This window comes from Equus caballus, chromosome 21 (assembly GCF_041296265.1).
Source record: "Equus caballus isolate H_3958 breed thoroughbred chromosome 21, TB-T2T, whole genome shotgun sequence".
In the NCBI taxonomy this organism is placed as follows: domain Eukaryota; kingdom Metazoa; phylum Chordata; class Mammalia; order Perissodactyla; family Equidae; genus Equus; species Equus caballus.
The window spans coordinates 11,393,568-11,420,986 of NC_091704.1; the positions used below are offsets into that span (position 1 = coordinate 11,393,568).

A 27,419-nucleotide genomic window follows, 5' to 3' on the forward strand; every position below is an offset into this window, starting at 1 on the left:
GCATGTCCTATAAAATTCTGGAAAGACATCCGGAGTTCTTTGGTGGCAGCCTGGCCCCCTGTGCTCCAGAAAGGCAGTGGATTTTAAAGATTACCCATTGTCCTAAATGGTCGTGTGAGGGTGCACTGCGTTTTTTTCTGAAGCTGATTCTCATTCCAACTCCCCTCCCCATCGGCCTTGTCAGGCACCTGTGATAAAGATGAACTGAACGACTCATTGTGAGGTATATACATGCATGCAACCAACACCATATAACCTTACATATGTCAGCGCTGTTCTTTGTGCTTCTCATCAGTAATTCACTTAATCCTCCCAGCAACCCTCTGTTGAAGGCACTCTTTCTTATCTTCCCCATTTTACAGATGGGGAAACTGAGACTGAGGTTAAACGACTCACTCAAGGTCCAGCAGGTAGGAGCAGTGCAGTCCGAATTTGAACTTGGGCCGTGGTTCCAGAATCTGCTCTTAACCATGACTTTTTGTTTATAAGTCAGTAAAGGAGAGCACCGAGCAGGGGGACAGGGGACAGCATTTCTCCTGGCTGGCTTCACGTAGACGAGGCTGGAAAAGCTGCATTGGTACAGGTAGCCCAGACTAGACAAGGAAACTGAGTCAGTGCTGTCCAAGTCGTGACGTGAAACCATTTCGACCTGCACTGGTTCTAATCGCACTCCAGCTATAACACTTGGTCATCTCCTCTTTTCCTTTTTGGTGGTTGGCGTGGGGCAGGGGCTGGCTAAATGTTATAGATTTTGTTTCTTATTGTAGTTTTTTCCTTCTTGCATTAGGCTTATTTACTCTCTTGTTCTCTATTGAGTTACTGAATTCAGTTTTCCTGAGATGCCCTGAAAGTGTGAGATCACACATAAGTAGGAAGTGGCCCCTGGGTCAGACCCAGAGCCCCTGTGCATCCCCTGTCTGGACTCTGCCATGTGAGTGAGCCCCAGAAGAAGCAAGCACGCCTGTTCCGTGACATCAGCTGCTGAGATGAGGACTTGGTGCCCAACACTCCGTCTTCCCGTCCAACTCAAGAGCTAATCCTGTGCCTACATCTGAAGAGTGTTTTGCTCCGAGGCCATGCCATGGATTCTCTAGTTGGCTGCACTGTGTGAACTGCAGCTTCCTCTTACTGGCTCTTTAGTAATAGAGATGAGGGATGCCCTGCCGCACTGATGAGTACGTCATAAAGTTCCTAAGTCAAATAACTGAGTCTGGCCTATCACCAGGCCCATCAGCCATCCAGAAGACAGTCTCAGAATGGACTCAGATTACATGAGAGTTTGAAATATGATAAAGGTAGCAGTATAAATCAGTGGAGAGAAGATGATGTACTCAAATAAATAGTGTGGGGAAAACTAGTTAGACATATAGAAAACAAATTGGATTTAATGACTCCTTATGCCAAAATCCAGATTAACTACTTACATGTAAAAACTGAAATAAAAATGACAGAAGAAAATGTGAGAGGATTTATTAAAACAATCTCAAAATGAAGACGTTCTTTTCAAAATTTAAGACTAGGACCCCAAATCACAAAAGACTGCCAAAATCGACTACGTCAAAATTTTAAAATCCTGCCAGCAGAAAACTATAGAAGCTAAAAGACAAAAGAAAAATTGAGATAAAATATTTTCAACACATATGACAAAGTTCCTATAAATCAGTAATAAGAAGTATTAAAAAAGTAAGGGCATAGGGGACCAGCCCTGGTGGCCTAGTGGTTAAGTTTGGCATGCTCTGCTTCAGCGGCCTGGGTTCGGTTCCCAGGCGTGGACATACACTGCTCTGTTAGTGGCCATGCTGTGCTGGTGGCCCCCATACTAAAAAATAGAGGAAGATTGGCATGGATGGTAGCTCAGGGTGAATCTTCCTCAGCAAAAAAATAAATAAGGGTATAGAGAGATGGTTCACAAAAACCAAATGCTTTTATAATTATTTGAAAAGATAAAAACCTCATTTCTAATAAAAGAAATGTAAATTAAAACTCCAGTATACCATTTCTCATCTACCAAATTAATGAAGATAAAAACTGTAATTACTCACTTGTTGGTGAGGGTATGGGGAAATGGGCACATTTGTGCAATTTTCATAGTAGGATAAATGGGCACTTTATTTGGAGTATCTATCAAAACATGTACAAATATTTTTAACGGGGAAAAATGGACCTCCTGAAAGTAATTCTGCTTACAATGGAGAAAAAAATTTCATGGAAAGCAGATTTGATTAGGAAGTTACTTTGAAAAATAACAATAATAGTTAATGAAAATAAGATTATCCTATATATGCTAAGTTGTTAGACTGCAGGTATCTACTCTTTTTAGGAAAAAAAGGAATTGAGGTTCTGGTATGATGTTTGTATAACATGATATGGTCATCTTTTCTTCCTAATGGACTTTGGCAGCACTTTCACAGAGAAGACCATTTTTGTAGAAGATTAGGGCTTCGTGGCTTTGCCAAGGGGCCACCCTTAATCCTTATTTTTTCATTTTCTCTCCTTTGAAATGCTTCTCTAGGCATCAGCCCTGATTCTCTCTTCAATTGCTAACTGCTTTAACTCTGCCTAATCTCCTAATCTCTGTTAGAGAGATTCTTCAATTTCACTTCCCTTAACTTCATGAAATCTCGTATCCTGGCAAGATTTACAATTCTTCTTTATAAGTGATTTACTTTATATTGTCCTTGTTTGATAAGAGACTGCCTGGAAAGAGAGTCAGTCAACGGAGATGGAGCAGGGACAAGACGGGTGGGGAGAAACAATAGTGTTCAGTGGGGAGGGATGTTTCAGAGGGACTAATTTCATAAATGGGCAGTTCATTAGTGAATATTTGAATGGTTAATGGCTGTCTTTAGCTGCCCTATACATCCGTCAATAGGGGACTTGTTCCGTACATTATGGCACAATGGAATGCTCTGCAGCTGTTAATAAAAAGGAGACGCGCTAGATGTCTTAATATAGATCCATCTCCAGAACACACAGGCATCTTCCCTTTAAACGCTGCATATTGGGGCCGCGTGCTTACCAAGAAATGAGAGGGCTCACTCAGTGAAAGCTGAAAGGTTTCCTTACAGCATGACGCCTGCGAGACAGGTCCCAGCACAGTACACTGGCCAGGGCTCCATTCTCTTCAAATGCCCTGGGGTTGCTTCCTGCCCACATCATATGCCTCCAGGCCACTGTGCATGTAACTGTTGGGCACCTCCTGCCAGATGCAGTGTTGCCCTTGGAATGCTCAGGGCCTTAATCAGGCCCTAATGAGCTGCCCATCCCTGCATCGGCTGATGGAAAGCTCACTGATTAACACCCAGCATGACATTCCTTAGTCTTCTTACCCTCCTGCCCCACCACATCCATGCCTCTTTCAGGTGGCCTAGGGCCCTGTGTTCACCAGAAATGGAACCAACGCCAGAAAGACTAGAGCTACACAAGCACCATCCCATTCGGGGCAAGCCCAGCCCAGTGGGCTTAGAGCAGAGACCATGTTCCTTCAAGTATCCTGGAAGCTCAACCACAAGAAAGCAACACTTCAGCTACAGCGTGCCTTGCTGTCACCTGTTAATGCATGTACACATCCATATGGGTGTGCGCACAAAACACCGTGAAATAAAAATGCCTCTCAGATGTACTGCCCTATAATGAATCAATATTGTCTGGGCAGCTCAAAAAGAAGTATGGCATACCTATTTATTAAGTCCAAAAAGGCAAACTGCAGATAAATATATACAATATGTTACCACTTGTGTGAAAAGGAGTATATATAAGTATACACACAGACATATTTGTTCATATAAAACACTCTGGAAAATATAATAGGCAACTGTTAACAGTGATAACCTTCTGGGAAGGAGATTTTGGAATTAGGGGTTGGGGTGGGACAGTCTGATTTTCCCCATATTCCCTTTTGTACTCTGAGTTTGTTTTACTGTGTGCATGTAAAGGCTACCTTACTATTATTGTTTTAAAGCACATTCTAATATGTAGAGAACGGTGTGCTGCAGAGCATGCAGATGTTCTGCCAGGCTGTGAATGAGCGGCCCTCCACGCGGGGCCGGGGCGGCCGGTGAGAGGCGGCTCCCGCCGCATGGTGGTGTGGGCTCTGGTTCATGTCACTCCAAGGAGCAGGGGCTGCTCCGGCACAAAGAAGTTTTTGACAGGGAGAGGCAAAGCGGGAGTGAGAGCAGGCTCTAGGCAGGCTCCCAGGGAGCCCCTCCTCTCAATGAGAAGGGGTGCCCTCCACCCATCTGCGATCAACAAGGCTCTCCTAGGAAATGAAACGTTACGTATGTTTTGTCACTGCAGAATTTCTAGAGGAGTGATTTTTAATGAAATGTACTGGTACAGCATGTTCTCACTGCTGTGTCTCATTAAATATTTAAGTTTTTAGGTAACATTTTTCCACTTTCAAATAATCTTTGATTTTGATTAGTGCAACAATGACAGCACTTAATATATTTTTCAATTGATTTGCCTCATGTTGCTATTAATTTAACTGTTTTCTAATGCATATTCACGTTCTAAACCCTTTTTGCAAACTCTACCTCAGAGCCCGGTTTTCCTGCGCGCTTTACATTGTCAAAGCTCCGCTCGGGGGAGGGCAGGTTATCTTCACTTCTGAAACAGCACTGCTTTGGGAGCTGGCTGGGCCCTGGGTATTCTGGGGAAGTGACACAATGTTGACCTAGGAGGGGGCCCTGATCCCTCCCCAGTGGAGCACCAGCTCCATGGAGAGGGAACGGAGGGGAAGATGAGGCTGGTGGGACTTGGGACATGCCACACCCAGCCTCTCCAGGGGCTCTGCCCTGGGCATCCCCATCCCCCACCTGGGCATGGGGAGGCCTGGCCACGCCGCTGGCAGAGAAGCTGGGTGGGAAGAAGCAGGCCGAGCACCCGCCACTGTAAGAGGAAACGAAGAGAAACAGCTCTAGTCAGCCCCAGAAGCGAGGCCTGGAAAAACTCTGCAGCTGGAGCTAACACAAAGGACTTTTCAGACCCTGTAGCCAAGGTGCCCAGTGAGCGTTTTTTTTTACAGCTATTAGGGTAACAAGCCTTTCCAAAGGCCAGCAGTTGGCGAGGGTTTCCAGGAAGCTGGTCTGGCACCAGGCTAGGATTGGAGCAACTTTAACGAGTTAACTTCAGAAGGAAGGAATCATCAGGAAAGGTTTAAGGTTCAACAAACTTTTTGAATTATTTTGCAAAAAGTTCTGGCTTTCAAATTCAAAGGCATGTTTTGCCAGGACTGTGTTAAGCCAGAGCCTATTTCAAAGGCAACGCAGCCCGCACGTTTCTGATTCATTCACTCTAGGTATTTGTCTTAACTCCTCCGGACGGGCTTTGCAAGTGCCATCCAGTGCCGGGAAACACTGGGGTCACCTTACACACCTCGTCAAACACCCCTCCACCCACATGCCTCTCCCTCTGCCAGCCCCCGTGCCGTGTGTGCACGCGCACACACACGCGCACACCTTCCTCAAGCAGGAAGCTGCTCTCTGCCAAGAGCGAATGGAATTCAGATTTCCAGAGGGTGCCCTTGGCCTCCAGCTCCACAGCCGCATGCTGAAGAAAGGTTCTAGTGTGTGTGGTGGGGGCTGAGAGAGAGGGGCCTCCATCTCTGCTCACGTCTATCTGGGCCCCAAGAAAAACCCACCACTGGCTGTGCTCTCCTCAGCCACACCCGGCCTCAGTCACATTCCTTCCCTTCCTGAGCCCACACTGGGTGGCCCCAGCAAACCAGCTTCCACACCCCCCTCCCCATCAGCGGCGAGACCTAGGCCAGGCCCTCGGGGGGGCAGCCAGCAAGTACAGATGAGAGGCCGCACCCCAGGCCCGAAGCAGCCGGAAACCACTGAGGGGCCCACAGGGCTGGGTATCCCACCCATGGGAGAAGACTACACTCCCCGTTCAGCACACCCTGGGACTGAGCTCACTATAGGAAGTCCCTCTTCATATCCAACCCTCACTCTCCTTGCTGCAGCACTGGTGGGCCTGTGGCAAAGACTGACACTACTGTTCCCCACCAGCGTTCCCTACCAGCAGGTCCCCACATACTAGCAAGAAGGATTGCCCCCCGCCCCCGCCCCCCGGGCTTCCAAGCCGAGATCTGCATCCTTGGGAGTTAAACATTTACAGGCAGAGGGGCCAACACCAACCTGGTAAATGAGAGAAGTTCGTGATCAGCCACGCACGGTGGATAGGCTGGTCACGCTTAGCTTCTCTTTGGCCCAAGTCATTGGGTCCTTGCACCTGTGTGGCCAGGTAGTGACAGGCAAAGAGAATGCTCCTTCTGCAGGGCATCAGGTCAATGAGGACTGTGCTGGGTAGGAGCATTTATGGCATTTCAGGTGCTCAGCAATCAGGGAGCCCTGGCACCAAGCTAGGATGCATCTGCCAGGGCTCAGGGCCCAGGCAGAGTAGCCACTGCTAAACGAAGGCCAAGCTACACCCCACTGTCAGATGGTTCCTTTTGTTTGTTCATGAGACTGTTTTCAAAAGTGGTGGCTCCTGGTGGCCTGCATTTCTGCCCAGGGAGAAGGTTGTGGCTTTGCAGCCTGGGCCTGGAGTCTCCAGTTTGGCTTCTGGCCCTGCTCAGGGCTACTCTGACCCTCCTGCTTGGGTTGGGATTGGTAGTCCCCCTGCCCTGGTCTTGCTCACTGGGGTCTCCTGACTGAGTACCATGAGGTCCTGCTGTGACAATAGGCCAACTTCACTGCCCCTTCTGGCCAGTCCTGACCCCATGTTTTGGTGTTCATGCAATGCCTCAATTCCATCAGCCTTTCCTTCCAGGCATTGCCTGCATAGGACTCAACTGGGGAACACTGTTATTCCCTGTCCCTGGGGAGGGCCTGCATGTGGGAGAAGCAGCATGATAAGGAGCAGGGTGTGGCCAGGCCCAGGGCCTCGAGGAGGTACCTGTGCTGCTCTCCTAGCAGTTCGGTGACTGGGCATGGTGCTCAGGGAAGTGTCCCAGTAAGCCACCAGGATTCGGGTCACTTGGCCCAGACCTGATGAAGGGGCGGTCTGGGCCTGGTGCAGGGGAGAGCATTGGCCTGCTAGAGAAGACAGGCCCTGCTGAGACAGCAAAAGAGCACAGGATTTAAAGTCAGGAGCCTGGGGCCTGGCCCTGGCGCTGCCCACAGCTAGCGTGTCCTCTGGGTAAGGTCCTCTTGTCTCTGGTCTTGGGGCTCCCATTTCCCAGTCTATCCATCTCCTGACACCTACAGGGATATTTTCCCAGCCCAAACCCAGGCCAGGTGGTCTGATGAAGTCTACTTCCTGGTGCCGGAGACAGGCAGGCTCCCAGGTACTGCCACGGACTGTGGGGATCACTGGGGAGAACATCTCAAGTGAAGCCCTCTGAGCCCCTGGGGACGGTCTCACGCTGCCCCCACACACATACACATACACACCAGCCCAAGCTTAATCAAGCTGGAGCCAGTTTTTCTGAGCATTGCTCCATCCAAGTCCATCCCTATCTCGTGACCATGGCCCCCCTGCTCTTATGTATTTCTGATAAATGACTCATATCCAGGATATGTAAAGATAGAAATAACTACAAATCAATAAGAAGAGACAACCCAAAATAAAACAGGCAGAAGATGTAGGCATTTTACAAAGGACAACATCCAACTAAATAATAATAACATGGGAAAGGGTTCAACTGTCTTAGCCATCAGGTTACTGCAAATTAAAATCATAATTTGATGCCACTAGACAGCCATCAGCACGGCTAAAAAGAAATGATGGAAAATGCCAAGTGTCATTGAGGACATGGAGGCCAGAATCCGCTATGCTGCTGGTGGGAGGGAAAATGGGCCCACCTACTTTGGGAACTAAAAGTGAACATGGCCATCCCGCGACCCGGCAGGTCCACACCTAGGCATATCCTCACCAGAAATGCAGCCCATTTGTTCACCAAAAAGCCTGTACAGAATATTCCTCACACTGATGATAACAACCCCACACTGGAAACTGTCCAAGTGGCCACCGACAGTAGAACGAATAAACAAAGTGTAGGCCGTTCACACGGTGGAGTGCCAGCTGGCAGGGGAGAGAGAACTGCTCTCCTCAGCCATACGCTAGTCTCATAGGAAGTCAGACATGCAGGTGTGTGCCTGTGCGAGTCCATCTATAGAAAGTTCAAGAACGGGCGAAGCTGAATCCTGCTGCTAGAAGCCAGGACAGTGGTTACCCCTGGGCATCACTGACAGGAAGCGGGAGCACAAGGCCTTCCTGAGAGGCTCTGCTGTCTCACTTGGGTGCTGGTTGCATGAGTCCTAGGGGGTGAAATGCATTGAGCTGTACACTTGAGACCTGTGTACGTGTTTGTATGTACTTCATGCTTCAACAAAGAAGTTGAAAACATAAAGCTCTATATACGAGGACAATCCTTTCTAAGCCTAACTTGAGAGATGGACAGTGTGGGCCTGGAGAGGGGCTGGGTCTGGCCCCCAACTCTCCCTAACCCCTGCTCAGGGGACCTGTGCCTCTGGCCTGCGGACCAGGCTGCCTCAGGGCTCAGTCTCCTCTTCTAGGTTTAGGCAGAGCACACACGGGAGCTGTGTGGGACCACCCCCCAACCACCAGAAGTGTCTCCATAGCAACACCAGTGCAATTTGTGAAGTCATTTTGTCCTCCAGCCACCTCTAGTGTATGGACGTTGTCCTCTGCCTAACATCCTCCAACACTGTTGCCAGGTCCAGGCCATTCTCACTGAGGATGTGTGCACAGTGGAGAGGGCTGAGCCCGGGTCCCAACAACGCCTGGGCCTGGGGTTATTGTGATGGCTGCTGAGGAAGTAAGGAGCCTGCTAGTTTTCCTCTGGGCCTTCTACCTAGACAGCAGGCCCACTCCCTGGAGCAGTGGCCCCACGAGGCCAGCCGCCTCCTCCTCACATGCTCAGATGGAGGAAGTGAGGCTCCCCGAGGTTAGGGGGCCTCTGGGGGCTGGTTCGCAGCTGGGCCAGTGCAGGCTGGGACCCAGATTGAGGGCATCCGATTCCCAGTCCCGTCTCTTTCCCACTGAGCCACTCCGCCTCGCTTTTAATTTAATTAGGAGAACATTTAATCCCCCCGTGCATTTCAGAGATGGGTTTGAGCCTGGCTGGGACTGTGAGGCTCTGACAGGGAGCCTGTGACTCATGCAGCTTCGCATAGCCCTCCCGGGCGGGCTCCCATGGGGCTTCCTTGGCACCTCGTGCAGACAGAGGTGGTCTGCAGCTCCAAAGAAGACGGGACAATGGTCTGGAAAGACAAACTGGTCTCATCTGTTCCTGGCAAGCCCCCTCCCTTGTCCCCCTGGACACTGGCCCCAGAATGGCCTCTCCATCCTTTCCCACCAAGGTTTGCAGGGTGAGAAACAAAGTGAGGAGCTCAGGCTCTTGCAGGGGTACAGTGCCTGGTGCCTCCTTGGGTCCGGGGGGTGGGCTGCAGTGGGCCCTGGGTATGTCTGAAATGTCCTAGGCAAAGCTGGTCTCATCAAAAGAGCTAGCCCTGGGTCCACGGAGCCAAGAGCGGGGCTGAGCTTTGTGACATTTGCCCCCATTTCCAGAAGGCATGGGGCCGGCCCTGGCCTCGCTGACAAACGCAGAATTCAGGAGACATTAGTAGTGATGTGGATGAAAGCCAGGCCACAGCGGCCTCGCTGGAAAAGAGAAACTTGAACGTTTTGGCGTGAGATTCTGCAGGGTCCAGGAGAAAGTGGAAGACATGGAAATTCTAATTAACGCACACAGGGCTGGTTTTGCTCAAGGATCTACAGGCTGTCATGTTGCAGGAGGCCCGCAAGCACATGCTTGCTGGGGAGGTGCTCACGGTCACCTGGTGGGGGCCCTGCAGTGCCCTAGCCTCGGCCCTGCCTCCCATGCCTGCCTTTCCTGGAAGGCCCCTGGCCCTTCCCGGGCCCATCTCAGTGGACAGGGTGCTGCCCTACACTCTCCGCCTGCAGAGCAGAATGGGGAGTGGCTAATAAACATGAGCTGAGTCTCGCCCATCCAAGATGCCATGACAGAAGAGATGGAGGGGACCAGGGACCAACTCTTCTGGGGGGACCCTTTTGGGAAACCATAGGCTGCTGTGCTCATGGAGGGCCTGGCCTCTTGCACCATCTGTCTTGGGCATCCATGTGCAACTGATGGGGCAGATGTGAATTCCAAGCCAGTCCTCGCTGACTCTGCAGCTGGGGAGGGGACTTCATGGAAATGGCTGCAATCTCCCAAGGTTGCTGGGAGAAGGGTACCCAGGCCACTTCCGCTAACAGCCCAGAGCTCAGAACCACAGATCCTCATGCCGAGGCCAGTTCTAACCCTGCCATCCCAGGCCCTGTGTGCTAGCACCCATGCCGAGCTTGCTTCATGTCCCCCTTGGGAGGGACTGGCCAGGCTTTGGCTGGGGGGATCCTGTCTGCCTTGGGCAGGAGCAGCAGTCTTAGAGCTCCTTTTGGCCTGGGACTTTATGGATGCTGGCGAGGGAGAGGTGGAGAGGAGCCACACACTCCCTGCTCCCTAGGAGCTGAGGGCCAGGCAGGGAGACAGACCCCCAAAAAGGGTCCCAGGCGCCGTATTGAAGGCTCAGGGAGCTGGTACCGAGGGCCTCTAGAGCTGGAGGAGGATGCGGCTGCCTGGCCCGCAGGCATCCTGGCTGAGGCAGGGATGCCTTAGCAGACATCGGAAAGATGAGTAGGAATCTGATGGCTGCAATGAGTGACAAGGGCGTTCCAGATAGGGACACCATGTTCAAGGCAAGGGATGCACAAATGGGTGGATGCCCCCCCCACCCCACCACCACTATCCTGCCAGTGACTCTCCGTGGGCAGAAGACTGTGGGTGAAGCAGGATCCCCGGAACTCATCTCAGCTCTTATTGGGGTACAGGGCTCTCCTCCCCTGGTGGGGAGCTCCCTTGGTCCCCCATACTGTACTCTATATGCCCTGTTTCTACCTTACACTTGCCCCTTGGAAGCCCTGTGGCAAGGCTCTGGGTAGGGAGGACAGAGCGCAGGGAGCTTGAGGCAGACGGGCTCCCTTCTGGCCCTGCTGGACCCAGAAGACTATCTCCCTGAAAGCTGTGTGGGAAGCTGCATGTGCCAGAGCTGGGTGAGGGCCCTGGGACTGCACAGGGACACTGGGATTTGCCTACAGAGCTGGCGTGGCTGAAGCCACCGTCTCCCCAGCCTACTGCACCCTGGCCCCTGCTCGCTGGCGGCTCCCTAGTTTTGCACCATGCTTGCTTGCAGACCCCGGGCCCCCCACCCCTCACTCCACCAATGGCCAACAGGCCCCGGAAAAAGGAGCTTCGCCCAGCCCCAGGGACCTTCCCGTCATCAAGGCTGCAGCGACCTCACCTCCCTGGGGCCCTGCGGGCAGGGAGAGCTTGAGATGGAAACAAAATGTGTCTTTATTTATGCTTTTAATTTGAATTCTGGAACTGGCCCAACGTGGTAATACATTTAACATCAGTAAAATGCTGAAGAAAAATGGATCTGTTTTTCAGTAACTGCCTCCCACCCACTCTGCCCCCTGCAAGACCCCCATGCACATCCCTGTCCCTTGCACACACACATCAGGGCGTGCACCTCTCTTCCTCTCTTGGGGTCCACAGAGCTGGGCTGCTCGTGGGAGCCGTGTCACTGAGCAGCTGGAGCCGAGTTTAATTAGGGGCATCAATCACCAGGTCGGCCATGCAGGAGGCAGAGGAATGCGGCCCCAGCGTAGGCACAAAGGCCTGGCCTGCCTTCCCGCCCCAAAGGTCGGTGCAGCCTTGAGTAAACACAGTGCCCACCGGGGCTACCTCCTCCTCCAGCCATGGTAGTGGGCCCTCTGCTCAGCCTGTAGCCCTGGGGGCAGCTGGGTTCTGAGGCCCTGACACCACTTTCATTGGCCTGCATCCTACCGTTCCGACCAGAGCTCCTCAAGGGACGGTACCCCAACTACTGAGGACGCAGGCTTACAGATCCCCTGCCATCTCAGCCTTGACTCTGCCCTGACCAGACCACAGTGCCTCCAGGTGGCCCCTCAACTGAAATCTCAGTCTCTCTGCTCCCAGCCACAACCAAAGACCCCTCATCCGTGCACCACGCCTGGGCTCCTTCCTACCTTGCTCACATCCGCTGCTTCTGGACGGGTCTGCACTGGGAAAGACGTTCGCAGGTTAGGGTGGGAACCCAGTCAGGTGAAGACTGGTGTTTTGGCCTTACCTAGGCCCAGCCAGCGCTGGAGGTGACAGAAGACACTCCTTTCCTCTAATCAACTGGCCAAAGTGTGGGAATGCTGGCCTAAGAAGTCCCATAGCAGGCTCTCTGGATGAGGATGCAGCAGGCCCACTGCAAGCAGAGAGCTTGGGGCGTTTCAGGTCTGATGGCCTCTGTCTCATAGGAGGAGGACAAGAAGTGGCCAAGCGCCCCTGACGATGCAGCTACACTGGCTTGCGTTCCCTCCTGGGGCTCCCTGGGCAGATGGGAAGCCTCTGGCCCCAAGAAGCTTGGTGTGTGCCAGCGTGGACAGCCCTCACCTCAAAAGGGGTGACTGCCCAAAGCAGCGGTGGGCCATCTCAGACTCCAGTCTTTCACCACCCTCACCCTGGGCCTCAGAGCCCAGGGAGCTGATGAGGCCTGACTGCTCGGCTGGATGGGTGGTGGGTGACAACCCTGTCCTCCCGGGGTGCAACTCCTTGTATCTACAATCTGGGGGCTGGGCCACGGCTGAGAGAATGACAGAAAATGAGCTCTGACAGGAGAGAGGCCAGGAAGACAAGAAGGGGCAGGCTGAGGCCTGGGTGGTGTCCAACCACACGAGGGTTGTAGTTCTCAGCGGGCTCTTGAGTGCCCTTGCTCTGAGCAGGCACTGCCACCTGTGTTGCACACAATACCAGCTACAAAACTCCAACTTTTGCCACTTTGGGGTCTCTTCATGCCCTGGACTCTGTACAGGCCTCAGCCAAAGTGGTAAGCTGGCGTCTGCCTTCAGGCGCTGACACGTACCTGCACAACCCGCTGCTGCTCACACCTCTGCACTGCCCATTTATCAAGTAAGCCTGGCAGGTCATCTCCAGGACGGACCCAGAGTTCAGAGCCCCATTCCTTGGGGTAACTCAGAAGCCTGCTCTGGTGCTGAGTCCACGAGGACAAGTCACCCCTGCTTCCCAGTGATCCGGTTGGCTCCCACCAAGACCTGTGAACACTTCTTATGTACACCCTGCCAACCACGGGGTGCTGCCAACCTCTCTGTGAGCCTGGGGGACCTGGAAAGATGGCGAGCGGGTCCTGTCTGGTCAGAATACCACCTCGAGACAACCCTATCCTTCCCTCATTCTGCTACCTGACTCTACCAGTCCTCAGGTCACATGAGCAGCCAGGAGACCCTGTAATTCGGGTCCCAACTTCCTCAGTTACCTACCAAGCAAAAGCCACACCTGGCTGTCAGCAACAGCAGCAGGCCTAGGGCCTCACTCTGACACAGGCACACATGGTTCAGGACAACCTCAAGACCCCTAGAAAGCCTGGAGAGCCTGACACCCTTTAGGGAGCTGTCTGTAGAGAGAAGGAAAGAGTGCCGGCAAGTGCCCCTGGGAAGGGCTGAGAGTGCCGCTTACACATCCCGGAACAGAAAGACTTCTCGGGATCCCCAGTGGGGTGGCAGCCAGAATGGGCCCGCATGCCCTGCTGACCCCGCCACAGGCTATCACCGCTGGGTGCCCTGGCAGGGAGTACCGAGTCACATGTCACAGGGGAATCACACCACGGCCGGGCCCCGGGAATTGGCCTGGCGATGCCGTGACGGGGGGAGGACAGGCATGCATCCCAGGCCAGCTGTGCCTCCGGGGAAGGCCAACTGGAAGGTGCAGAAAATCAGCCATTTCCTCCACCTGAAGGAGCCCCTGAGGACAGCAGCGGCAACTGGCAGACAGCACTCGGCATCTGCCCCGTGGCTTGGGCCAGGGTTCCACGGGGAAGTGCTGAAAAACAAAGTCATCTCTTTTTGGGGGGCGTGGGAGGGGGCTAGGGGAGAGAAAAACAATCTTCTCAGACGCTCGAAGCACGAAAACAAGTGGAAAATGATCAGTCTGGTTTTCCATAAGTCAAAACAAGAGGATCATGTTCCCAGACTCGGCGGGAAATGCCCCTGCTCCCCTCCTCGCCTGGTGCCCAGGCACTGGGGCCAGCCCATGGTGGCTGGTAGCCCCAGGTTGCTGAGGGCAGGCAGCAAGTGGTGGGTGCTGGGTGAGTAGACCCAAGTCCCACCATTGAGCCCTTTGAGCCCTATACCCCTCTGCCCATCATCCACGGGCAAGTGGGCACTCACTGTGACACGTGGGTGATGGGAGCCAGCAGCGTCTCCCCTTCCAGGTCCAGGTCCTCAGCAAAGCTGTTGGTTCTCATGAAATGGGCCGTGCTCACTTCTAGCAGTGTGGGGCTCTTCTTCACTGCGGGGAAAGTTGTGGCCATGTTAGGCGTCTGGAAGGCTTGATGGCAAAGGGGCTCAGGGCTGGCTAGAGCTGGACTCAGGTGCCCACCCCAACCTGCCAACCTGGCCATGGGACAGACCTGTATACCATGACCCTCCCCACAGATGGACAAGATGCCCACTCGCAGGGCCAGGTGAGGAGTAGAGATGGTGCACGAAGCCTCAGTGCCGAGGATCTGGGCAGGCTAAGATGACCCCCACGTGCCTGAGGCCTCAATGGCTGAAGAGCAGTTGAGGGCCAGTGATGCCTCCTCAGAGTGAGGACTGTGCCTGGGCTGAGCTCAGCTGTCCAGGTGTCTCTCCAGGTTCACACTTGACATTTCAGGTCAAGAATAAAGCTACTGACCAGCATAAGTCTGGTAAGAGAAACTGATTCCCACCACCAGGCCATCACTCATGTGGACAGAGGGTTTGCGACGCCCCAGTGAAGACCCAGGGTGGTAGGACTACTGCCTACAAGGAATCACAAGCCCGGGAGGGTGGGACAGCCACAGAGCTCCTGGCCCCTCACTCAGGCCACGATGCCACATCCACCACCCACACCCCAAGGGAGGCACAGGAACCACCCCAACAGCTGCTGTAACATTCAGATTCCTGGGCCCACCCTCAGCAATCTGACGCTGGTGCTCAGCGGTGACTAAGAATATGTTTTAGTCCCCTGATTATCAATCTGAACTTTTTTTTCATATAAAAGTTTTATTGTTAAGTATTAAGTACTTGTAAAAAGTGAAACAACTCAAAGATTTACGAAGGCCTTCCTCTGCGGTCACCAGTGTTAACTGCCACCTGGATTCCTAGCTCATCCCTCTCTGCTCATCATAGCAGCTGACACCAGGTAGGACTTGCTTTTATGCACATGTGATGGCTCTGTTCTTGTCACTTTGTTCCTGTCACTCTACAACATGCTCATCTCATTTTTCTACAGGTATACAGACATGGACCTAAGTCTTATTTTAATAGTTGTGTAGAAGTCCGTAGTTTAGATCTCCCACAGTTCTCTCAACCATTCCATGTTTGATGGACACTCAGGCTCCATTAGCTTTAAGCCACTGCTTTAAGATGACGCACCACCCATCTTTATGAAAACCTGACACTGCGGCAGGTGAGCGAGTGCTTCCCTGGTAATTTTAATAGATGTTGCTGGATTGTTTTCCCAAGAATGTAGCAATTCAGATTCCACCAGCAGCGTGTGAATGTGCCAGCTTCCCCACATCCATGACCTAACCAGCTGTTGGCAGCCTTTGCAGGGCCCGCCAAGCGTGGATGAAGACTGGGATGCTGTTTTTCCTTCTGCGCTGAACGCCTTTTATGGCTCAGAGGCTGTTTGGATTTCCTCCTATGGAATTGTCTGTTCATATCATTTGCTCATTTTTGCTTGTCGATTTGTAGGAATTTTTTGTATATTAGAGATGTTACCCCTGTGTCACATGAGGCCCAGATCTCCTCCCCAGGCTATCTTTGTTATTTTAACCTTAATTATTTGGTTGTTTCTATCATAGAAATGTTTTCTGTTTTTAAACTGACACCTATTTTTTTGCATTTTTAAAAAGGAAGGTTTTCTCATCCCAAAGTAATACAACTGTCTCTTAAATTTAGTTGTAATATAAATTTGTGAATGTGTGTGTGTAAATTTTAAAACATTTACCATTTCTGCCTAATATTGTGGGAGATCATCAACAATCAGAAGATGAAAGTGTAAAAGGTATTGTATACAATCTTACTAAAAAAACTAAAGTAAAACAAACTATAAAATTTCGAAGAAAACATAGAAGAAAATCTCTGGACCTTGGATTTGGCAATGAGTTTTGATGTACGACACCAAAGGCTCAGTCCTTAAGGGGAAAAAAAATTGAAAAATTGGACTTTATCAAAATTAAAAGCATTTGTTCTACAAAAGACACTGCTGAGGGAATGAAAAGACAAGCCTCTGAGTTGGAGAAAATGTTTATACGGCACCTCTCTGGTCAAGGACTTGAATCCAGAATATATAAAGAACTCTTGCAACTTGACAACAAGAAAGCCAATGACCCAATTTTAAGAAGGGATTACAAGTAAGCACGTGAAGAGATGCTCAATTCAATCAACATCAATTATTAGAGAAATGCTATTGAAATCCACAATGAGCTACCACTACACCCATATAGAATGGCTAAAATTAAAAAGTGGTGTCGATTTTAGATATTTGGAAAAAATAAAGTTAGAGCCTTACTTCTCAGCTTACATTAAAAAAAAACAAAAGAAAAAAACGTTGAAGCCTGATAACATCAAACACAAGGATGCAGAGCAACTGGAACTCTCACATGTTTGCTGGTGGGAGTGCAAAATGTGCAGCCATGTGGGGAAAGAGTGGCAGTTTCTCATAAAGTTAAACATACACTTACCATGTGACCCAGTGGTCCCTCCCATATATTTACCCAAGTGAACTGAAAATTTATGTTCACAAAAATCTGTACATAAATACGTATAGCAACTTCACTCAAATTCCCAAAACCTGAAAACAACCAAGATGTACTTCAATAGGTGAGTGGATAAACAAACTGTGGTACATCTATACAATGGAATACCATCCAGCAATCAAAAGAAATGAGCTAAGGAGTCATGCAACAATATGGATGAATCTCAAATGCATTTTGCTAAGCAGTGAGAGAAGCCAGATGCAAAAGGCTACATATTATATGACATTCTAGAAAAGGCAAAACTACAGGGACATAAAACAGGTCAATGGCTGCTAGTGTTTAGGGGAGGGGGAGTACTTGACTTCAAAAGGGTTGCATGAGGGAACTTTCAGAGCTATGGAACGTCTCTGTATAATGCTGTGGTGGTGGATATGTGACCTCAGGGATTTGTCAAAACTCACAGAACTGTACATCTCCAGGAGCGAATTTTACTGTGGACAAACTAAAAAAAATCAAGAGGCCGTTGGAGGATCCTAGGATGGAGAGTAGACTGACGAGTGAATTCTGGGTTAACGAATGTGTGACAGTGCTGAAAGGGGAGGGGAAGAAGGAGCTGGCCTACAAAGCCTCAGTAACAATCTTTTGACCAGACACGGTATGGCTAAAGTTAACAAACTATCATAAACCCACTATTGTAGTTGGTAGGTTTGTTTCTCATAGGGGTACTACATGTTCATGCGGGTTAAACAAATAAATCATAGATAATGGGAGCCAGGTTTCTCACTGCTACAGAAAACAAGTAACAGACTGAGTTGGGGGGTATGAATAAACTCTGTGATCAGAAACAGCATATGAATTCATATTTAGCTTAATGTAGACACAGAAATAAATATAGATATGTGTGTATACTCAGGTTATGTACATACATATATTTCCTAGCTCTGTCCACTGACAGACCCTAGAAGTAGTGACAACCCTGGAGCAATGGGCACACCCAGTGCCCAGATCCTGGCTTCTAAATACCATTCTCAATCCAATGGCCAAAGCTAGGATAATGTGAGCAACAAAATAAATAATAATAGCATTGGATTATAGCTCAAAAAAGAAATATTCCTGAGTCCATACTGATTCAGGTTAACAAATAAATAATTGGAGGAGCAGGACCAATCTTCCTTACGGAAGAATTCCAAATAATAATTGTAGAAAGAAGGAGAAAAATAGAAAACCACCATGAGGACACCACAGTGATATTTGCTGCAGGCAAGATCCCTGGATCAGTGCTAAAATTAGTAGGTGAAACTTTAACAGGTAATTTCAAAGTTTCTCCCCTCAAATATTTATTCATTGCTATGTTGGTTTTAACATAGGTACACCAATTCTTTGATACTCTCTCTTGCTGGAGGTAGACTATAACTCTCCTCCCCTTGAATGTCAGCTGGACTCAGTGACTTGCTTCTTACGACTAGACCATGGAAAGGAAAAAAGTAACTTGATGGTGGTGGAACCTAGCTGACATCGCCTTAACCAAGCGTGTCAAGGTTAACATCACCAGTGACGAACCATGTTGATGTCATGTACCCTGATCCAATGCAGTGAGAAAAGCACCTCACTTCTGTGGCATTCTTCCCCCAAACCCATAACCCCAATCTAATCCTGAGAAAATATCAGACAAGCCCAAATCGAGAGACATTGACACCTGACTAGTATTCCTCAAAAGTGTCAAGGTCATGAAAAACAAGGAAAGATTGAGAAGCTGTCAGATCAGAGGAAACTAAGGAGACCTGCTGACTAAATGTGATGATGGATCCTACAAGAGAAAAAGGATATTAGCAGTTAAATTGGGGAAATCCAGATAAGTTAATTAAACTGTAGCTTACCTAATAGTCTTGACACAATGTTAATTTCTTAGTTTTGATAATTGTACCATGGTTAAATAAGATGCTAATGTTAGGGGAAGCTGGTGAAAGGTATATGGGGACTCTCTGTACTATTTTTGCCTCTTTTGTAAGTCAAAAAGTTATTTTTAAGTAAAAAGTGAAAAAAACCTGTGTACAATAGTACAAAAAAAATCCTTAGTATGTAATTAAGAAGATGCAAGAAGTCTAAGGAGAAATGATAAAATCTTAATGAGAGACATTTAAGAATACATAAATAAATGGAGAAATATGCTTTTGTTCCATTGACTAGAAAACTGAATATTGAAAAGATTGTCCCCAAATCTTAATAAAAATCCCAAGGTTTCTGTATTGGAACCTTGGACAAGCTGATTCTAAAATTGATCTGGAAGTGCAGAAAGCCAAGAATCAACAATATTCTTGAAGAACAACAAGGTGGAAGAACTCACTCTCCCAGCCACCAGTACTTGTTACGAAGCATTGGTCATTCAGACGTTGTGGTGCTGATGCAGAGAGAGACACACACACCAAGGGGATAGGATTGAATGTCCGGAAATAGCCCACACACATTTGGATGCTTGCTGTGTATCAGACGGGGCCTGCAGATGGTGGGAAGAGGATGTTCAGGGTCAGTTGGCTGTCCACATGGGAAAGACAGTACATTGGACCCTTACCTCACACCATACACCAAAAATTCACTCTTGACATTCCACGCAACTGAAGACTAATGAAGAGAAGCAAAACTATAAAGCTTTTATGCTTGAATCTAAAAGAATGCCTTTGTGACCTCAGGGTTTGGAAGGATTTTCTAAAACTTAAGCAATAACCATAAAGGAAAAGACTGCTTAATTTGACTACGTTAAAATTAAGAGCTAATCATCAAATGACACCTTAAAGAGTGAAAAGACAACCACAGAAGAATAGTATCCACAAAATATAAAGAACTCATACAAATCAATAAGAAGAATATAAACAACTTGGTGAAAAACGGACAACAGACAAACAGGCACATTACAAAAGAGGAATCCAAATGGCCGATGACTACGTGGAAAGGTGTTGTGCCTGACTAGTAATCAGAGAGATGTAAATAAACTCAGGGAGCTCACAGCCCATCGGGGCGAGGGGCAGACTTCCAGCAGGAAACCGCACAGACATTACTTAGTCACACCCGGGAGAAGGGCTCGGAGTGAAGGGCTCTCTGCCCGTGACAGTCTCAGAAAGCACAGGAAAGTAGCCGGTAAGCCTTGAAGAATGCATGCACATTCAAAGGCTCACAGGTCTGGGACCTGGCGGGAGCATTTACTGTCCCCATTTTAGAGATTCGGGGCAGAGATTCAAGTACCCTGGGTTATATTATACAGTTGTCAAGTGACAGAGCTAAGACTTCGTCCAGGATTCAAATGTTCTTTCAAGAAAAAGGAAAGGAAAAAGAACACAAATACATATTTTTATGTCTGCATCACTTGTATACAGAAGGAAGGAATGGTGGAGTGGTGACTGGAAAGCAGGGCTGCTTTCCAAACACCCGAGATGACAAGTGCCATCTCTAAAGCCCATGAGCCAAGGGTGAGCCACCTGACCCCTGAGAAAGGCTCAGCCTGGCCTTTTAGGAAATTAAAATGTGCATATCGGTTGGCTGCCCAGAGCGGGTGGGGCCTGCACCTGCCAGAGAAGAATGTGTGCTGTTTGGTTTAATCCTGGGAACGGCACATGGGGCCCCACAGCAAAGGGTGAAGAGAGGGGCTCCGCAGGTTTGTTTTTACAAATTAACAGGAAAGGCGCTGCTCTGCCCAGCTTCTGTGTCGGAGGGTGGGGGTCTGCCTCCTCCACCACGGGCAGGTGGTGAGCAGGGCTACAAAGCCCCTCCCTTCGCTCACCTGCAGTCACAGTCTGGTCAGGGACCTGCAGGAAGCTGCAGGGACTGCTGGATGGGGATTTAGATCCTTGGCCAACACAGTGGTACACTGCTTCCTTCAGGCAAGGGCTTTGGGGTAAATGCTGTGTCTCAAGAGACCCAACTTGTCACCCCCACCAAGGAGCCTGAGGTTGGTGTTTCACAAAGATGTGAAAAGACAATCAACAGCCCTGGCCTCCCAGCTGCATGGCAGGCCGAGCCCATGGTGGACTCGACAGGGCAGCTCATCTGGACACTGGGCCCCAAGGAGGGCAGCAGAGCCACGCCAGGTGAGCCATCCAGAGTGCCAGACCTCGGGGAAAAAAGAGCACTATGTCCTGGCGACAGTGAAGTCACACTTTCATAAGACAGTCCCAGTTTTCGATGCTTTAATTCCTTGGCTGCCTTTGCCTTGTCAAGGCCAGAATCTGGGCCTAAGTGTTCAGGGCAGAACAAAACAATTTTGTTTTCTAGGAAAATGGGAGGTCTGGGATGGCGAACACAGCCTCTGGCGTGGCGACTACCACAGCTGGCGACACTGGCTGCCAAGTCTCACCCTCTCTCCAGAGAGCAGGAACCAAACAGCACAGCATCTTCCATTCCAGCCAGAGGCCCTGCTTGATAGGGTGATTTTAATTTTCTTTAGAAAAATACACGCACAGAAAAATGACTAGAAGGAAATAGATCAAAATATTAACTGTGTTTGTCTTTGGGTGAAGAGACCGGGGGTGATTTTCTTTTCTTTCCTTATCATTTCCCTATTTTCTATCTTGGATGTTCCCTTTCCAAGTCAGGAAACAATAATTTGTGGCAGTCTCCCATATCTGTGCCTCACTCTCCATCCCACGGCCCTGCACGTCGTGTCCTGGAGTTACCAGAGTCTGTCGGAGCATCCTGCATCCCTCCGGCCAGCCTGCAGCAGTCCACGTGGCTGCAGAGAGCCTTCTCTCGCCACAAACGTCCTCAAGGCCCTCCACTCCCAGGAGCGCCTGGTCTCACTTACTTTGGTTCCTTATCCAGCCCCTGCCCCCTGCCCATTCCAGTCCCTCGCTCTCACAGCAAGGCCAGCTCATCCCCAGCACTGGGACACACTTGGCTGCCCTGAAATGCAGGAAGGGAAATCCCATTTCTCCACCTTCTGCTTCAACTGTGACCTCATTTCATTTTCACAGCAGCCCTTTGGAGTGGCAGCTTTGATCCCCATTTCTGGATGAGCAAACTAAGGTTCAGAAAGGCTATAAATCATGACCCTGGTCACACAGACTAGGCCAGGACTCCAGCACTAAGTCAAAGTTGCTGTAAGGCCCCCGCCCCCCCACCCTCACCCCCCCTTGCCCTCTGCCCTTTGCCCTGGGAGAGTCTCTCCGGTTTCTGGGCCCTCCCTGGTAACTTCACCCGGCCCACCCTGCCTCGTGACTGATTAAAATCCTGTCTAATCTCCCAGGTGTAACCCAAGTCCTCCACACAGCTTTCCAAGGCTCTGCAGATTTCCCCCGCCCCTGGATGGGTGCAGGGCTTATTATGTGTGCCTGCCCTCAGGTCTATGCCAGATCCCCAGCACGGGGGCCTCGCCTTCCACCTCCCCCATGTCCCTCCAGGGCCTGGCACAGGCACGTTGCCTGAGCCAGCTCACCCCACAGGGATAAACAGAAGCTTCCCATGTCCTTCCCAAGTCAGAGCCCCTTCCCTGGCTGCCCCCCCACCCCCGAGAAATCCACCCAGCTCTTGGCAGACTTGCCAAAGCCCTGCAGATCCTGCACCGTGAACGAGAACCCCCTCCCCAGGGCATCCGGACAGCTGCAGCCAGGCCCTGCGTGACATTGCTGAGCTGCGGCCCCAGGCCTATGCCAGCTGCCCATGCCCGGCTCACAGTCCCCAAGCCAGCATGGCCACACTGCCACCTGTGTCTCCACTCAGAGGCGAGAAGTAAGGGACATGGACAGAAAGTGTAAAAGCCATTCCCACAACAGCTGCCAGGAGCAGGGCAAAGAGTGGAGTGAAAATGTATGGTCACAGCTGGCACCCAGTTCCGCTCAGGAAAATACCTTGTTTGAGTGGACACCTGTTGTTTTTGCCTGTCCAGCAGCCAGGCTTGGCTTCTGGGAACAGTTTCTCGAATCTTCCTGAGAGGGTACAGCCTTCCCCCATCAGAGGCTGCAGGGTTCAGGTACCCACTGGCCGTTCCCAGAGGGGGCCTGTGGCCCAGGCCTTGGACATCAGAGGCAGGTCTGAGGACGGCTCATACCCTGCTTGGGGCCAGTGTGAGCCTGGCCTCAGGCTCTGGCAGGAATGATGGGCAAAGAGAGGGCCTCTTTCTGTTGGGTTTGCAGAGCTGGCAGCCATCTTGCCTCCTTTGGAAAGTGGCTTTCTGAGGACAAAGCCATCCCAGGGGCCAAGAGGGAGAGGGAGAGGGGGAGGGGAGCAGAAGAGAGAACAAGGCGGGCTGGGGGAGAGTGAGAGCAAGCAAGCAAGGTCATCCCAGCCTGGAGTCCTGCTGTGCCTGAAACAGCTGGGTCCAGATGTGTGAGCTAAAAAAAAAAAAGTCTCCTTTTTGCTTCAGCTAGTTTGATTTGGGGTTCCATCATTTGTCACCGAGAGAGTCTTTAGGAATGTGTGTGACAAACTTGGGGGTGAGGCATGAGCCTGAGGGAATGGGTCTGGGGCGACAGGGTTACACAAGAGCTGAACTACTCGAATTTCCCTCCCTGCGCTTTGGGGAGCACAGGGCAGAGGACGAAAGCTGATGGGAAAGAAGTTATCTCTGCAACCCGCCAGGGAGCTCTTGGGGAGCGGCTCCCTAAAGCTGGTGACCTGCTTTCTGCTGTGATGCCAACCCCCTCTCCACACCTTGGGGTAAGAGGATGTTTGAAGCAAGCTGCAAAACATGCTGGATCTCAGCCAGTCAACAGCCTGCAGAGTAGACTTGACACGAGCACAAGCAACAGTGATGTGATGGTCAGTGGTGACCTTGGGAATCCTGACCAATCCACACCGCCAGAGATGAGGGCACTAAGGACCCTCAGCCCCAGTGCTGCCCCTCACATTGGGGCTTACAGGGTTCAGAAAATGCAAATCTGAGAGGGAACGGAAATGGTTCTGTGGGCCCAAGGGTTGGGTCCAAATAGCGGGGGCGCTGAGGAGGACAAGCAGTGACAGAGCCAGGACAGGATCAACCCTGAGTGAGTGCAGGAAACGGAAAGGGAGCAACACAGCCACCCACACAAATCGGGCGACCCTCCGGGGTCTCCATGCTCCAGGAAGTCACTGTCCAGGTCTCCCAAGACACAGTTCCAGGGGACGGTTCCCGGCAGCAAGAGCAGCCCCAGGAAATGTTAATATACAGTGGAATCTGGGTTAAGCACTGTCTTCTCCAAGAGTTGAGCTCACAGGACATTCCCAAGAAACCTCTGGAGAGGTGGGGAGGAAAGTTTCTGGAGGTCTTTGGATGAAGAAAACAAAAAAGTGGCCTTGATTTTCAAGGCGAAATTACAGAGGAAGAAAAAAATGTTTTTAATCTAATTAAGAACGATCTTTTCACCTTCAACACAACATCACGGAAATGTGCCAGTTCTTAACTTCACACAATAATCAAAGCAATTAGTGAGGGAGAACCCTTGGAAAGCAGTGCAGATGTTCTCAGAATGTTTAATGGGGAAATGAGTTGCAGGCCTCGTTCTCAGCATCCGGCTCCAGGCCCTGGCCACCAAAGCCAGACATCTGCTTGGGCCCCACCCCCCAGGCCCCGAGGGCGCGGGCTCGAGAAACACAGGTCCCTTCCCAGGCTGCCTCCAAGCCAGGCCAGATCCGGGGCTGAGAGGCTCCCATGGCTCCCCAAGCTGGAGCCTGGACACAGTCAGAGCCACCCCAGAGCTGGGGGGAGGCTTAACGTCAAAATTATGTTAACAACTGATTGTCAAAAATAATCAGCTCAGCCTGGCTCCCCCACCCCGTCCCTGCTGGTTACAGGAGTGCTGGGAGGCAAGGAGAGGGCAAGGGGCCCGGAGGGGAGCTCTCAGCTATGACACCCCCAGTTTGCATAGACACCACTTTGTGAAAAGACAAGGTGGCATCTGTCTGGCACGGCCCTGTAGGCCCCATTCCAATGCTGCTGGCCTCTTAATGGGCCCAGGAGTCAAACTGTTTGGACATGAGGAATTTCCAATAATCAGAGGAAATATGGAGAAAAGAGGACGACACTACTTAGGAAATCGCCTGTTCCAGAGAGCAGAGGGAAGAATGGCTGTGTTAACTGGCTGTGGAAGAGACTGAGACTGCGGGTGGGTCAGGCAGCTCAGCAAAGCACCTCAGGGTTGTATGGCAGGCACAGGGGACACAGAGGTAAAGAACACATTGTCCCTGTTCTCAAGGAGACGCAGGCAGCACAGGGGCCTCACCCATGTGCCCTCAGCACTCACGTTCCATACGCACCAAAGGCTTCTTAATGCAAACCTTACCAGATGCTTTTGTGAGCACTATCTCTGACCTCAGGGCTCTGCTCAGCAGCACACAGGGACAGGCCAGAAAGGATGCAGAGTGAATCCCCTGAGGGGCAGCCTCAGCAGTGGGAGATAAATACCCTAACTCCCTTAGCAGCTGGTGGAACGACTCTGAGGACGTCTCTATACAGCTTCTCAGCTGCCTGCCATGGAGTTCTTCCTCAACAAGTGACCTGCACAGGGATTCCCAAATTGGGCTCTGTGTCCAGTGAAACTGACTCAAGACAGTGTGACAGGAAGCCGCTGGAACATTTTAAGGAGGAGAACAGCAAGGTCTACTTTCTATTTAAAGAATTCTCTCTGGCTACTGTGCGAAGAATGGAGGAAAAGAGGCAGGAGTGGGAACAGATCAGGGAAGAGGGAAGGGCAACAAGCGAGGCAGAGAACTGGTAGTGGCTTTGACTAGGGAGGTGGCTGGAGAGAAGGCAAGGAGGGGGCAAAGTCCAGAAGGGTGACAAGACCTGCTGATGGATTAGACAGAAGCACTAAGAAAAAGGCATCCTTTTAGAAGATTTCCAGCCAGGTTTAGAGAACAATGGCATGCTGCTCCCCATCCCCTCTGGTTTCAAATTTCCCTACTCACCTCCTCCAAAACATAAACCCAAGAAGAAGTGCAAATAAAAGTGTAGACAACCTATGCCTTCAGCACCACTAGGAAACAGAATACCGTGGCCTTCAAATTACCTGTAAATGGCAAAATGAACCCAATTCCAACCGTGCTCTAGCCACCTGCCCACCACTGCAAGCCTCTGAATGCAGTCAGGAGATGAGGCTTAAGATGCCCTGTCAACAAATGTGAGAAAGTGAGTGACCTCAGCCAAAATGGTGGACTAGGTACATCTGAGGGCCTTTCCCTTCACAGAAACATTGAAAGATCAAGCAAAACCTTTGAAGTGACTCCAGAATCAACTTCGTCAGAACTCCAGAAAGCAGGCAAAGGTTTAAAGCAAGCAAGTGAACACCAAACCAAGAAACAGGCAAATGAAAAATTGTAGGAGAGCTCTGTGGCGTTTTTATTGTCCTTGCAATACTTTCTTCCCTAGCTCAGTGGCAGTCTTGAAGACGGCAGCCCACATTCCTACTTTGGGGCCCTGCTCCCTGGTTCTGGAGGGAGCAGAGCAGATCTCATTTTCAAAGAACTGTGTTCTGTATCATCTGGGGGTTGCCTAAAGGACTGACACAAGGTGATTGCCTTTGTTTCCTCTAACATGGAACTCACTCAGGGTGAAAAATGGTGGACATTCCTTGAAAATACTATAAGGGGGTCAAACAAATCATGGCTACCTGTGGAAAAAGGATACAGTTTGAGGCATACAATAGAGCACAAAGTCTGGAAGGAAAAGCTGGGGAGAGAGTTTCTTCAGGAAATCAGGCCATTCAAAAGCACCTGTGTATACTGAGGAATTGAGAAAACCAAGAGCACGCACAGGGCAGGATGCACCCTCAGAAAAGTCCTGAGCACACACTAAGCTTTCACCTCTGACTGATCTCTGCCCACCTCAGACAGGAAGAGTTGCAGACAGCCTGGCCAAGTCTTAAAGGATTGTCCCAGCACAGAGCTAACCTGCAAAGATTGGGAGAGTTCTGTTACTTTTTTTTTTCCCTCCCTCTCCTTCTCCCTTTTTGTATTCCTGGCACTCAAGAAAATCTCTGTCAAAACACCAGCTGAACACAAGCTAGAGGAACAATAACTTCAGAGACCACACATGACAAAGAATATGGATTTCACAAAAATAGTTTAGAAGTCACTAAACAAACAGCTTCAACTCACATCAAGAAAAAAAAAATCCTGAGAAGGGAAAAGAATCAGATGTCTAGAGTTACTACATATAATATCCAAAATATCCAGTTTTCAACAAAAAAAATTATGAGGCATGTAAAGCTTCATGTAAAAAAACTATGAAGCATGTAAAGAAACAAGAAAAAGTATGGCCCATTCATAGAGGAAATTAACAGAAACTGTCCCTGAGGAAGCACAGACATTGAATACCAGACGGAGACTTTAAATCAACTTTGTTAAATATGCTGAAAGAACTAAAGGAAATCATCAACAAAGAACTAAAGGAAACCAGGAGAACAATGTATGAATACATAGAGAATATCAGTAAAGATACAAATTGTAAAAATGAATTAAACAGAAATTCTGGAACTGAAAAGTATAATGACTGAAATGAAAAACTCACTAGAGGGTTTTATTAGCATATTTGAGTGGGCAGAAGAATCAGTGAGCTTGAAGAGAGATCAGTTGAAATTATCCAGTCTCATGAGCAGAAGGAAAAAAGGACAAAGG

The 27,419-nt window shown here is 50.0% G+C and overlaps 1 protein-coding gene across 1 annotated transcript in view; it reads right to left on the bottom strand.

Annotated features, from left to right (window-relative positions):
* Positions 1 to 13,966: 13,966 nt before the first annotated feature.
* The window catches only part of LOC138919974 (potassium voltage-gated channel subfamily KQT member 1-like), a 106,689-nt gene continuing 93,236 nt past the window's right edge, over positions 13,967 to 27,419 (bottom strand). Inside the window, 1 exon segment of the mRNA XM_070246834.1 lies at positions 13,967 to 14,407. Coding sequence (XP_070102935.1) covers positions 14,283 to 14,407 — 125 coding nt within the window. The 3' untranslated portion in view covers positions 13,967 to 14,282.